General features: G+C 40.7%; 1 protein-coding gene across 4 annotated transcripts in view; it reads right to left on the bottom strand.

Moving 5' to 3' along the window:
• Positions 1-3,253: 3,253 nt before the first annotated feature.
• Positions 3,254-14,662, bottom strand: part of DNAJC6 (DnaJ heat shock protein family (Hsp40) member C6) — a 148,446-nt gene continuing 137,037 nt past the window's right edge. For all 4 annotated transcript variants that reach the window (XM_037143748.2, XM_037143750.2, XM_037143752.2 and 1 more), the window contains 4 exons: positions 10,654-10,917; positions 7,932-8,074; positions 6,185-6,361; positions 3,254-5,555 (listed from right to left, as the gene is read on the bottom strand). In XM_037143748.2, the coding sequence (XP_036999643.2) occupies positions 5,454-5,555; positions 6,185-6,361; positions 7,932-8,074; positions 10,654-10,917 (686 nt within the window). In that variant the 3' untranslated portion in view covers positions 3,254-5,453. The remainder of the gene's footprint in view (positions 5,556-6,184; positions 6,362-7,931; positions 8,075-10,653; positions 10,918-14,662) is intronic.

Here is a 14,662-nt window from a genome sequence, read left to right as displayed (position 1 = left end):
TGACCTTGCTCTGGGAGCCCAACTGCTATGTCCTGAGCCCACCTCAGAGGGCCATGTTGTACTTAACTTTCTTCAAGGGAATGGCAAGTTTTGCTTGTTGGGGCAATCTGGAAGAGTACTTCATTTGACCTTTACGGAAATAGACTCAAAAAGGTTTAGGAACCTCAGCTCTTTGGAGGTTGGATTAGGGGCCATATATCCTCTCATTCTAACCAAGAACCACTTCACAGTATGGTGCTTTCCTTCCCTCTATTGCTTTTTTTTTTTTTAACTTTCTAATGAAACAAAGATAAACGGGTTCATGGGAACTCAGGTTCCCCTGGCTACCTGGAGAAGTACAAATCCTCACCACCACGTTTCCGATTCCTGCTCCGTTTACTTTTGCAAAAACTGTATACAGCATATTATTGTCTCCGCACGTGCAATTACCTGTGACTTTATTCTTCTGGTTCCCTTCATGTCTCCTCAAAGATGGAAGGTACATTTATTTAAAACACGGTTTTGCTAATACCTGGCCCCTGCAGATCCCTGAAGATCCAGAATTATACTGCACTCTACTTTGTAGCTACAATCTAGTCAAGACAGTTGAGAACTCTTTCCCTGTTTTGGGTATCCTATTCTTTCTAATACCTGTTAAAAGTGCTCAGGGGAAACTACCTATCGCCCAAACACCCACAGTCTGTCTTTTTTAGCTCACTTACTGTAATGCCATGGTGCTCTCAAGAGGAAGTTAAGATTTTGTTCTCCTAAATTGATGAGGATTTCCTAATTGATCAAATCTGTTTCCCCTTTTATTGCCAACCACTCAGCAAGTATCTGGAAAGCCATATATGTTCTCTAGAGCCTTCCATGTCAACCTCAGGCTAGCCCCACAGGAAGAAATTATTTTGGAGAAAAGTGACATTTCTTCAGAGGTACAGCTTGGTTTGAGTGCCTTAAGCTTAGCAGTATGAAACTAGAAGGCTGTTTGAGGAGCAAAAAGATGAGGTGTTCGCCCCAGGGTAATGTCAAGATGTAGAAAATTGCAGAGCAAGGATTGGTCTCCAGGTTTCCTGCCCACAGCAGCTGTCCTTCCCAGCTTACTAAGCACTTAGAGAGAAAATTAGCCATCTTGCTCGAGGCTTTAACCATTCTGCTTCTCTCTTGCCAGATGCTGCACTGAAAAATTGGTCTTTTACTTACCCATTCCATGTTTCTTCTAGAATAAGTGTCACCAAAAACAGAAAGTAAAACCTTGGAAGCTTGAACCCTCTCGCAGACTTGCCATTAATGCGTTATTCAGATATGTAAGATTGTGCCCTCTGTCACACTGTGCAGAACTATAGTGATCATCTTTGGAAATATGTTTCTATTTTCTGCTTGCATTCGGTTCTCTCACATTATAAACTACATCTTATTATCTCCATTTTACAGATCGGAAAACGAAGCCTCAGATATTAGTAAGTAGTGAGTAGGGAAGCTGAGGTCAAGCCCCAGTTCAACTCTGAAGTCATATAGTCAGCACTTGTGCAATGGATCTTGCACACAAATAAGGCAGGAAATGTCATAGTAACTAGAAACAACAGCCCCTTATATTTAACAGAGCAATAAAATCTGTTCATTAATTTGATTTTCCCTTATATGTCCATTTGTATCTTGCATAAAGCATACACAAGCTAATGGCAGAATAACAGAAACTAATAAAGTTAACCTTATATATTATAGCATCTCTCCCTATCCTACAGAAAAGATCTATCCTCAAACTCCAGTGCTGAGTAAACCTCTTCATGCATCCATTTCCTGGTGTAGGATTTACAAACCATCCTCTCATTGTTGAGGATGAAATGAGAAAGAGTGTATGTATCTATGTAATAGCACACAGGGCCATGCATGAAAGACAGATGTAATGGTACTGCTCTGGGGTGGGCTCCCAAGTCCACGCATAAGTTAAATGCAACTACGGTGCAACACTGTTGAAATCAGTTGATGTTAGTTTTCTTTCCTAAGTCTCAACAACTACTCTTTTCATAGTCAGCCCCTTCACAAAATTAACAAGGCACGTCTCGGCCATTATATGCAGACAGATCTCTGTCAGGCCAAGGAGACAAATAAGAGCAAGGCCCTGGTGGGGTCGGTCAGCTGGTTAGAGCATCACCCTGATACCCCCAGGTTGTGGGTTCCATCCCTAGTTAGGGCACATCAAAAATCAACCAAGGAATGCGTAAATAAGTGGAACAGCAAATTGATGTTTCTCTCTCTAATCGATCAATAAAAACTTTTTAAACAAAAAAGAGCAAATTGGTTGCCTGTTCCTACTCATGTTATCCACTTCCCACAACCTGAGGTTTCAGTGTAACTCCAACTTCAAGACTGACCTGCAGCAATGCACTTACGGACTCTTTACAACAGCAACTACTGTTTAGTGAGCACCCATTTAATAACAGTTTATTTGTACAGTCTCTAATTCCGCCGTTACAGGGCTGTTGGGATTATCTCTATTTTACAGATGATAAGATTAAGACTTAGAGACTTTTAAGAAACTTGCCCAAAATAACAGTCTTAAGTGAAAAAATCAGATTCAAACTCAGTCTTCTGGTCTCAAATCAATACTGTACCATTATGCACACACCATGGTTTAGCTTTAGAACAACCAAAACGTGTTTACTTGACCTAAATTCCCTGACAGATGTTTCCACTGGGGGAAACTGTCCTGTTGCTGTGAGAACTATTTCTGGAATTCAACCTCTGTGTTCATTCCTTAAACAGTGGTGTTTTTCAGCAGCATTAGGACTCGGCTTGGGTTTTCTTGCAGACACAGACAATACAGTGATGGTTCCAATGCTTTTGATTGGCAGCATTTGCTTTCAAATGAACATGCTGCTTCTGTCTGAAAAGAACTAAACTATGTTTTCTATGACGAAGTCTCAGACTCCTGGGATCGATGCCTCTGCTTCAGTACCCGAAGGAAGCTCAGTAAGACCGTTAATATTCTAGTTAGGAGATCGGGATTTCTAGGCCGAGTCTTTTTGAAACACAGTCGTCATGCAGCATGACCCAACTCTGTGGGCCTACGGGGCAAGGATGGCAGTGGGGACGGTTAGAGCATAAATCCGGAAATACTGTCAGATTACATTTTGGTACAAATGTGCATGTGCTTTTCATATTCTTTCCCCATAACTTTTCTTAAATGTGATCATGTCAGGAGGTATAATTTAAGTTTGTCATTATATTCCTATGAGTGCAAAAATAACTTAGATTTCTACAAATATTTTTGAGCCTTTTAATATACATTACAAATATTTTAGACCAATCACATTTTGTTGTGTGTAACATATTTACAAAACAAAAATATATTACAATAAATACGAATGAAACAGTGAATTTGATCAACAAGAAACTCTGTCACGACCAGATATTTAAAACGAATGCAAAAACCTGTTGGCCTGCGTATGCTAAGGGTTTTGAGATAAACAGGGGCCCAGAGTTATAATGTATCCAGAAAAGAGATGGGTGAACCCAAAGTTAAGTTAGTTAAGATTCTTTCTCATTGCTAATTATGTAATGTTTAATGACGTTTTAAACTGTGGACATTGATGAATTATTCATGATTCAAACATGATTCAAAGCTAATATAGTTCTATCATTTCAGAATGTATGTGACATTCACATAATATCCTTTTAATTATCATCATTATATACTGTAGTTCACACAATATCTACAATTGTGAATGAAGAAAAAAAACGAGTCACAGCAACATGTCTCACATTCCAATTTTAAATAAGACAAGCACATACTGGATCAAATATTATTTTATAATACGTTAATAAATAACACCTAGTTTGTTATGGTTACCTTGAAGAGTTGACAGCTGTAGATTTTAAAAGAACATTTTTCTGCGAGTTTCACTTTGTGAATAAAAATTGAAATAAAAAAAGAACACTTTTAATGAAAAAAAGAAAATTCTATATAGAACGTAAAGCATATTTTTTCTTTTTTCTCATTTGGAACATAAAGCCTTTTTAACATGCTGCTTTTCTAGTAGAGTTTGCCATAAGAAAATTAAAATAGAAACAAAAAAATGATTGTCTTTGAAAAACAATGTTTGAAAGCTTTTCCCAATGCTGAGCATGAACCTTTGAAAGTCAGCATGGCAATCCTCCTGCCCTTCTGCTCTGCACATGCGTACTGTACGCACTGAGTGCACGCGCGCCAGAGAGACCTGCTGAAGTCACCGATAACAGCGGCTTACCCTCAAAACCGGAAACAGCCCAACACTGAACTAAAATCCAACTGGTATGAATTCTGCAACCGTTTCCCTCTCGCTTTGCTTTTGCAGACGTCCCTGTCTAAGGTGTTGTTCCGGAGGATTCCCAACAACTTTTAAAGCAACAAACCCCACTGAAGTGATCCAAAGGGTCCAGTTTCACCTGGTGGGAGAGGAACATGGAAATCCTGACAAGCCGCCTGCCTCCGTCTGCAGGTAGCACAGCTCTCTCCCCCTGTGGCTATGCCTGACTGCTGCTCACGCTCAGTGTGTCTTCCCTTCTCTCGCCACAGTCACTCGCACACCTAGAGGACTCTCAGTCCACACCAGATACCCGTCTCGATCACATGTGAATGCGCCAAACTGCTTCACAACAAGCTAAGGACATTTTCTTGGCTAAGCGAAAGAAAGAGCATTAAAGCCTGATGGCGATTTAGACATTTCTTTCGAATCAGGTTGTTGCTATGGAGTTAAGACTTTTTTCACTGAGCAACCAGTTTTCTAAAGGAAAGGGAAGGCAGCAGCCCAACTTTCTGACCAGGAATAAAGATTTCTACCTCCTCAGAGTCCCTCTCTTCTCTAACCAGTATTTTCACTAATTTTTAGCTTATTCAGGAAGAGTTGGTGGTCATCACTGGATTACAGTACAGTCACTTCCCACAAGTCAAGTTCTTTTGCATGTGTTAGTCCTCTTGACCAAAAGAAGTATACAGTGTTATTCTAAAGACCATAGTAAATTTCCATTAAAAAAAAATACTTGGTGGTTATATTCCTGGAGTCTAAAGCAGTTGCTCAAATTATATCTTTCCACAAAAATCTAATAACCATGAGTTAAAATCCATCATGTAATCCTATTACCATAACTTTGTTCATTAATCCTATCCCCAGAAAATGAGATGGGTTATGCTTTTGGTGGCCTCTATTTCCCATTTCCCCACAGTATGCTAAGTGGGCTCCGCAAAGGGCAGGCTGGAACGTCGTAACTGTGCAAGGTCATCTAACTAAAAGGTCCTGTCCTGCTTTGGACCTTTGATGGCGGGGACTTGAGAAAACAAACATCCACATTCCTTATCAATGAGGAATTAACTCACAAGTAATTGAACAGTTTAGTACTGATATGTGTTACCGGAGTTTTTGGTTCATCTTTGAAAACCTCAGAATTATGACACACACTAAGCATTTGCACAGGTCTGCAGCAGAGATGGAAAATTAATACAAGGGCTTTTGGCCTTGATTTTCAAATTCAGACCAGGCATCATTGAGCTCCATGAAAATCATCTTTGCATACTGTTCATAGGGTTGCCCAGTAGCCTACAGAAGAAAAGAAAACATACATTAGACACCAGAGACCAAGATTTTATTTATATTAAATTTTCACAGCTAAAAGTGGGCTCTACATTATTGAAATGCTTTTCTATTAGGCCATTTCTCTTCTTACAGCCCAATCTACCTGACCCTGATTACTATAACCTCCCCAGAATGCCCTGCCCCTAGAAATTCCCTTATGGTAGTAGTAATAGGTCAATGAATAGATAACAGAGAACCTATTAGGCTGCAAAAGATTCTTCTCTATTCTCCAGAAGCACTTACCAAATGACAAAGATTTATGACAGCCTATCTCCAATTGACTATATTTCTAGACTCTCATTTTCCCATTTCTAAAAAGCAGCTAAGTTCTTCCAGCCACTAAAAATTAGTCACTGGTAAATCTTACCTCTCTTAAAAGCTCCCATTCTGTTATTTGTAATATATAGTTTGATTTTTCCCCATCCACTTAATAAAATATAAGTGTTTGCTTAAATACCTGATTTTAGCCCACGGACTTTATCATATAAAGTGCCTCATAACCAGCAAATAGAAAGTATGCTTTTTTAATACATGTTTATAAACTAATGAAATGAGGACCAAACAGGCCATACAGGAGGGCGGGTTATGCTCACTTTATCCGGGTGCACCACCAGCACAGCCTTCCTGTACACCTTCTTCACCTGCTCTGGCGTTACCAGGTCTGCCATGCCCACCGGCTTCCACTTGGTCTCCCCGGCCCACAGCACGGTGTGCATCGTGGACAGAAGTGCTCTGATGTTCCTCTCTTTGCCTTCAATCCACTCCAGAATCTGTAATACATGGGAATTAAGAAATTCAGAAGGTCTCTGTTGGGATTCTGCTCCAGCCACTTCAAAGGACTTGAGGCTCCCTGCATACTCCCAGCTGTTTCCTCTCCCGGTAATGCTTTTCCACCTCCATGTCCTGCCTTCTCTTTCTGGTTGACTCTTCACTATCCTTCAAAAGCCTGCTCAGGAATTTCATATTGTTCCCCTTTGGGAGTCTGAATTTCTTCCTCTCTGTGCAACTCCAGAGTTCATTGTTCACTCCTGGAGTATGGGCCCCCTGGAGACACATATCATGTCTATTTTGGTCTCTACTATCTGATTCTGTCTAGTATAGTATCTGGCACACAGACATAAAAATAAATACTCCTTGGAGAAAAGAAAGAATTTTCTGGGCCATGCCCTTAAACATGTTTCTCTCATAATATGTGCCACACTTGACTGTAATTGTCCATGTGCTTGTCCTTCCCTGCCATGAGGCCGAGCTGCCTGAGGAAAGGTGCCGCTCCTTCTATAATGTTGTATCTCAGAAACCAAATACCTCTCCCGCCACAGAATAGAGCTCACAAAAGGTTTATTAAATGAATTCACCCATTAAGTCACTCATTCAAACTATTTGTAGTTTGGATCTTCATATTTTGAACAAATGAGGCGATTAAGTTAATGGTAGTAACATTAACCACTGTAACATTAACCACTTGTAACACTGCACGTGACTGAGGTCAGGACAGGAGCTCTGCGCGTGCTTGCTGATGGATGGTTCAGTCGAGGTTAGTGATGGCTGCTCTCCCAAACAAGTAAATACATCTGTACCTACTACATAACCAAGCACGGTTTAAAGGCATACATGCCTTCTTTGATAGAAAACTGCCAGAGTTTGCCTAATGAATAAAAGTCACCAAATGAAGCACCAAGTTTTGGGAAGGAATATAAAGCCTCTGATATTACATGAAGTGAAAAGCAAACGCAAACAAAGGATCTTTTTTTAAACACACAAAAGTATCAAAATATCTATACATCTTCAAAAACGTTTGAATCTATCCAGAAATGTGTCATATTTCAAAATGAATGACTGCCTGCACGAGCCCTGGTTTGGGAGAGGCTTTGACGCAGTGACAGATGAGACACTGGTCTTCCAGTCTGCTCCAGTGGCAGCGTGCTTAGGATTTGGTCACACAGCAGTATGACCTCCCCCTCTGCAAAGGGCATTCCTATTCTCTGCAGGTTTGCAACCTCACCCACTACCTCACACAACTCACCAGCATAACCACACTTTTGTTTCCAAGCTAGCCTGTCCACACAACATCCTCATATATGAAGTATCACCTGCTTCCTCATTTGTGAAAAATGGGCTGAGAGTATCTGGTTTACACACTTAAAAAAAAATGGAGAAACATTCTTTTTCTCCAAGTCGATTCTTACCTGGACTTCCAGAATCAAAAACAGCTAAAAACAAAATTGCTCTGGTTAAACACGGAGGAAAGCAGTGAGGAGGCCAGGAATGAGGAAGGCCAATGGCTCCACACACGTGACCTTGTCATACAGGATAACGATACTGAGTCAGGGGCTCCCTCACCTTTAATTTCTCAGGATCCATTTCCTTCGCCATTTCTTCCTTTCTCATCTCAGCTATTGTTCGAGGCCCCTTTTTGTCTTTGTGCGCATTGAAACCTTGACCAGAAAGTAGGTCTTCAAAGTCAGCTGCTTTTTGTTTTCCTTCTGCAATATAGTTTTTAAAAATCATTATAGTTTTCGTTCTTAAACATAATATCATACCATGTCTCATAACACTTAGAGTCTTCAAGGTGCTTTCACATGCATTAATCCCCTTAATCCTCATATTTACCCTGTGGGTAGAGTAAGAGACTGCTACACCCATTTTATAAGTGAGGAAAATAAAGTCTAGAGAACTTAAGAGGTTTGTCCAGAATCACGTACCACATCCACGGCAAAGCTAGGACATGAGGCTAGATCGGTAGGCTAAATGCAATTCCATAATTGCATTTCCACAGCACGACCTATTAATAGATGAGGATACTCATGATTCTCTGCCACCCCTGCCCCAGTCATACAACTAGTTAGCATCAGTGGTGGAACGAAGGACTGGGTTTTGGTACTTGAAATCCACACGCATGCCACTGCTTTCCTCCCTACACCCAGCTGACAGTTTCAGTCCCTCATAGTGGCCTTTTTCTCCAAGTCTGGCTGTGGTCTCAATTTCAGGCTGTTAGGAAAGGCAGCTTAGCATGGTGGTAAAGAGCAGACACTCTGCAGACAGACCTCCCTGGGGTCTGAATTCCAGCTCTGCTACTTATTAGCAATGTTACCTTGTGGCAAGTGACTTATCTCCGTGCCTCAATGGCCTCATCTGTACAATGGGGACAGTGTTAATGACACTACTTACCTTACAGGGTTGTTATGACAGTGGACATTAACATTTTAAAGTGTGTAGAACAGTACACGGCTATTTAAATGTTTGTTAAATTAAAACAAACAGAACCAAAACACAGCAGTCCATGCCAGCAGGCCCATCACCCAAAGCTGGTGTCTGAACCGAAACCCGTTTGCCACCTCTACACTGTCAGGTGCACCACACACACTCACACGAGCACACACTGGGATTGGGATTTCGTCTGCCTTCTTCGCTGCTGTGTCCCCAGCGTTTTCTACACTGAAGATGCTCCATAAATATTTGCTGACTAAAGACACTCACCCTACATCTACTCAAAATAAAGACAAAAAGAAGCCACAAGACTCATGGATTTGTCCAAGGAATATCCACTGCTAACCACAAATGATGATATGACACATTCCCAACAAAAGAACCCCTATCATGTTAGCAGTGCGAAAAGGCGCCCACGGCACAGCTGGTACAGTGTGGCAGTTAAGAGGAGGCTTTCTGGGGCCAAACTGCCTGGGTTCAAATCTTAGCTCTGTTACAAGCTGTTTGCATTTAAGAAATTACTTTATCGATCTCTGTCGCAGATGCCTCATCTACAACATGGGGATCGTTTAGAGGAGTATATTAAATAACACATGAAAATTGTTTAGAATAGCACCAGATGTCAATCGAGTAAGTATGTACTCAGAAAATGTTACTACTGCGAATAGAAAACAGACTTTCCTTGGAGCCCGCTCCCTCCCCATGGACTCCGCAGAGGGCGAGCCCTGTTTCCCCATCACACACCTATACATTTAATTCTTGGATAGGATCGGAACACCCGGAATGCAAAAATGTATCGTACCGGGCCTTCTAACAAACTCAAATGGAACCATCCCTGCTATGCAAAATGTGGGTTTTTTAATTATTTTTAAAGATTTAATTAATTTATTTTTAGAGAGGGAGGGAGAGAAACTTCAGTTGATTGCTTTTCATACGCCCCAACCAGGGACCTGACCCACAGCCCAGGCATGTGCCCTGATAGGAAATCGAACCTGTGACATTTCGGTTCACAAGTTTGCACTCTATCTACAGAGCCACAGCAGCCAGGGTGAGCAAAATGTGTGTTACATGTCCAAAATGCCATTCAGAAAATAAAAATTTTAAAAAATTCCATATACATATGAAGGCCAAATCTGGGATACAACCACAGAATTAAAAATAAACCTTTTTATTTTATTTAAAAAATAATAAATAAAAATAAAAAAGAACACCATCCAGATTATCCTCTAGCCTTACACTACTTTTGTGTTCTTTTAACTTTCTTCTCAGAAGAGAGAAAAAACACATCACAGGAAACTCAATGGTCTCAGGAACATTCACCAACCAGAGCATAAGAAAGACTAAATGTCTAAAACATGCACACTCTCATCAGGATCCAAGGGCAAATGTGAACACAGTTCTTAAAAGGTTCCCAAGGTTCCCAAGCTTTCTCTTCTACTCCCTCTTTGGAAGAGCTGTGCTACCTCTTCCAAAGGAATGACAGTTTCAAGATCCATCCACCCCTTCCCTCATCCACTCACTCATTTAGTGCTTAGATGTGCCAAGCACTATGCTAAGTGCTAATGATAACATGGCAAAAGCCCACAGAGTCCCTGCCCTCCACCTGGTCTCAGTGTGGGGAGAAACACACAAGTGAGCCAACAGTCCCAAATGCTACGTGTTAAGAGCATGGTAAATGCAGGTACTCCAGGCACAGAGTTGGAGGCAGGGATCATGTTGTAGCTCTGCAATGACAAGAAACCATCATATGGTTTCCATCAGAGGTGTTTTCTGTCTCCTTCTACAGACATATGTCCATACAGGTAGCATGACAACACAGGCCACCCCACACCAGGCTCCACACCATCATCCTTACCCAAGTTGGTTGGTCCTTTCCCACGTTCATTCTGGGCCCCAGGCATGGCTGAGAAGCTCACGTTGTAGTTGGGCCGGTTTTGGGGGGAGGAGTGTGGCATGCTGGGCTGTGGCTTGGACTGCGTCTGCTGCCAGTTGTAGCCACCTCCCTGCTGCCACCCTCCACCCATAGGCTGCGGAGAAGCTTTCTGTGGTGAGCTGAGAGGTGGAAATCCCCCACCCAATCCAGTTGGTGTGGTGGGTTTGCTGGCAAATGAGGAACTACCTATAGAAAAAGAGGGAGAAAGAAGGTAATGCTATTTTTGAGTAGCCTCTAACTTTTGTATCCTGAGTTATTGTTTGCAGTAACTTTAGTGGAAATTGCCTTAGTGATTAATAGCACTATTAACCTTCCTAATAGTTAAAAAATTGCAGGTATATATTTCCTTTAACCCTTGCAATGATATTTTTAAGTATGTATTAATAGCCTATCCTTTCTTTAGATAAACAAACAGCAGCTCAGAGCAGTTAAGTGATTTTCTCAAAGTCACACAGCCAGCAAGTGACAGAACTGGGACTTGAATCCAAGACTTTGACTCTGAACTAGAAGAGCCCTGGCTCTTCCCCCTGTGCCATCCCTCCTTCCATCTTCTAAGAAGTTTCTATTTCTTCAATAGAGTAAAAACCACCAAATCATAATAGGAAATAAGATATAGTCACTCATTAAGGTGCTATTTAAACTTCAATGATCAGGTTTATCATTGTTTGTTATAAGCACAAGTGTGCTTAATGCTCAGGAGTAAACAGATATGTCTTGAAATCTCACAAGTAGGTTTCAATTTCACACTACTTGCATTCATTGCAGGAGAGCAGATGCAGCCAACACTCTGACAACTCTGAACACGTTCACAGCCTTGGCTGCAATAGAGCCAGTGGGGGGAGTTTTAAAACTCCCTATTTCCAAGCCACAGGCATATCAATTAAATCAAAGTAGCTGTGGGAAGAACTAAGGCATGAATGTTTGTACTGGAACTGTTCAATGTGCAAATACCTTAAAGAGAAGAACACCGCCTTTCGTCTTTCCTAAACCTCATGCTACATAATTTGGAAGCACAATTTTTACTGTGAAGCACCTACCAAGGAGTTGAAAATTCTAGCTTGTAGCCCTTGCTCATACTCCTTTCCATTGTGTGGCTTTAGGAAAGTCACTTAACTCTCCTAAGTTATGTGACTAGAAAAAGTAGAGAAATTTACAGAACTAATTTTCCAGCATTTGTAAAAATCACTGCATTTCAAAAATGGCAAAGAACACTTGAACTCCCCCTAGTAGATTTCTTATAGTGATATGGGTCTAGCTATTCTGAAACTACTTTTGTTGTCTGACTATTAATGTTGTTGCCACACAGGGAATAGGAAGATACACACATGTCATATGGGAAGGCAAGAAAGAACCCTGTGGTATTGGATGGAAATCTAGGTATTAACACTCCATCACCTCATATCTCTATCTCCTAAAACATAGAGCAACAACCCCCGCCCAGTACCAGTGAACATACTTAGTGTACAGATTTGGATTTCTAAATACCATTCCCCACAAAAGGAAGTGAGGATACTTTGGATGGAGAAGAACTGTTTCCAGGACTAGGGTATAAAAATTTCAAGACAAATCTGAAACATCTTGTTGTACTAAAAAAGTCTCAAAAGATGGAGTTGTTCAGGGAGAAACTTGCTTCTTCTTCTTTACTGCCAATGCAGTAAAGAATTATAGACCAGCAAGTCTATTAGCTTGCATGCAGTGCTTATTAGTGGCATGTTCTCAGGGAAGAGACTGGGCCATGCTGAGGTGGGAGAGACAGGTTCAGGGCAGGACAAAGTAAGGGCAGCAAGGGCATCCAGTCCCTTGTCCTGAGGACTAATATTGTTGGTGGGATGGGGTGAGGGAGTTACATGTTGACTGGTGGGTAAAGGTGGTGCCCATTTCCCGGGGGGGACAAACATACGTATGTGTGGGTGTCTGTTAGCCCAAATTTTTATCTTGCTCCAGACTCCACTTGTTCATCTTGTTATAAAAGAGATATGTGACAGGAGACAGTTCATTAGAGTTGAGGCAGCTATCCAAAGTTATTTATGGCTCTTTCTGTTAGCACTAGGGACCCCCTTCTAAAACAGACAGTGACCAGAGGTAGGCAATTAATCAAAGTGGTTTTATGGGCTTCTTCTTTGGGCACTGTGGACCCCCTCCTCTTCCCCAGTCTAGACCTTGGGATGAATACAGTTTCAAAGGCTTTCTTTTCCAGATGGTGGAAACGATACACAGAATTTCAAGGGCTCCCCATGGTGTTTCTTGTGATGTTGGAACACCTGGCGATATTATCGGACCAGGCTCAGGACTGCTGAGTTAGTGATGTCTCCCTCCTCCTCCTGCCTCAGTTTACTACCTACCCTGCCTAACAAAATCCAGTGAAATGGATACAGAAAGCAGAACAAAGGGACTTTCACAAATCAAATCTGGGACAATAAGGACAGTAATGAATGATAACCCACTGAGTCAAAAAAAAAATCATCAGTCCATCTGATGTGAGGAAGAGGGAGGGAGGGAGAAAGAAAAGATTTTTTCCTTACAGTGAAATGCTAATTAATAAATGTAGAAAGAAGGAAAGAATCAGAAAAACCACAGTTTTGCAAACATCATAGTAATGACTACTTCAGGCAAGAAATATTAATGAATGCTAAAATCAGTGGGTAAAAGTCAGATGGAGAATAAAATATTCTCCAAAAGGTCTGTCTCAAATAGAATAGTCTCAAATTATCTCCTCCAGGTTACTCATTAATTACAAAGAGAAATACATTAACTTTACAATGAAGGAAACTGGCAGACATCACCTTAAGCAGGTGATAAAAATGAACAAATTGATACTTTCTTAACTGGCCTGTATCCCTCAAGTATCAATTTCATAAAAGGCAATGAAAGGTTGAAGAATGATTCCAGATTAATGGTGTCTAAAAGGACATGAGAACAAAATGTAAAATATAATGCTGAATTTTAAAAACAAACGTTCTGTAAAGGTCACTCTTCAAAGAGGCCTTCCATTACCACTTGAATCTAAAATAACACCCCAGTCCAGCCATCACTCATCTTATTGCACAGGGGTTACAAGCACAAGCTTTAGAGTTAGAACCTCAGTATTGAAAGCTTATTACTTGGTAATGTTACTTTGCCTTTTGTGCCCCAGTTGCTTCATCTACAAGAGGAAGATTATAATAGTCTCTACTTTGAGAGCTTATTGGAAGATTAAATAAATTTATATGTGTAAAACACTTAAAATAGTGCCTGGCACATAGTAAATCCCCTAATAAATATTGTTATTAGATTATAAATTTATTCATTTACTATTTGTTTTCCTTTCTAGAATATAAGCTTTAGAAGAGAGGAATTTTATTTTGTGTTTTTTTTTCTGGTTGGTTGGTTTTTATTAGCACCTTGAAGGTACTTACTAAATAGTTGTAAAATGAATAAATAGATTTAAAAAAATAACCCATCAATGAGGTTTTATTTGAAGTAGAAACTCACCTGATGTTATTTAAAATTTTTCGGCTTACATGAAAATACAAAGAATGGAAAATAATTTTCAGAGTTCTTCAAAGAAAAAAATTCTAAAACATGTGTAAGGAAAGGTCAAGATTCCGACACAATTACTGTGAAAAATGGTAGCATTCTCTCCTTCCCTGTACACAGTTTGGCTCTAAATACTTCAGGCGTTTCTGAGAACCTGAACTACCAATGTGGCTAATTTAAACCTTGGCGTCAGGGCCCACCCCCCCCCACTATTGAACAACTCCACACCACCCAGAGGAGGATGCGAACAGGAGGAAGACAAGGCTTCAAAAGACCCAATGAACTAGTCCTTAAAAGATGTTTTCTTGGTGAAATAGTTTGAGAACACGGCAAACTCTGTCCCTTTTGGAAAGCATCACCGTGACTATTCTGACATGTCTGCTGCAGTCAGAGTCCACCAAACCCAGTGATTCCC

The sequence above is a fragment of the Artibeus jamaicensis genome, unplaced genomic scaffold (genome assembly GCF_021234435.1).
Source record: "Artibeus jamaicensis isolate MK-2021 breed Jamaican fruit bat unplaced genomic scaffold, CSHL_Jam_final scaffold_1019, whole genome shotgun sequence".
In the NCBI taxonomy this organism is placed as follows: domain Eukaryota; kingdom Metazoa; phylum Chordata; class Mammalia; order Chiroptera; family Phyllostomidae; genus Artibeus; species Artibeus jamaicensis.
Note: the sequence above shows the minus strand (reverse complement) of the source record. Positions and strands in the feature narration are given on the sequence as shown.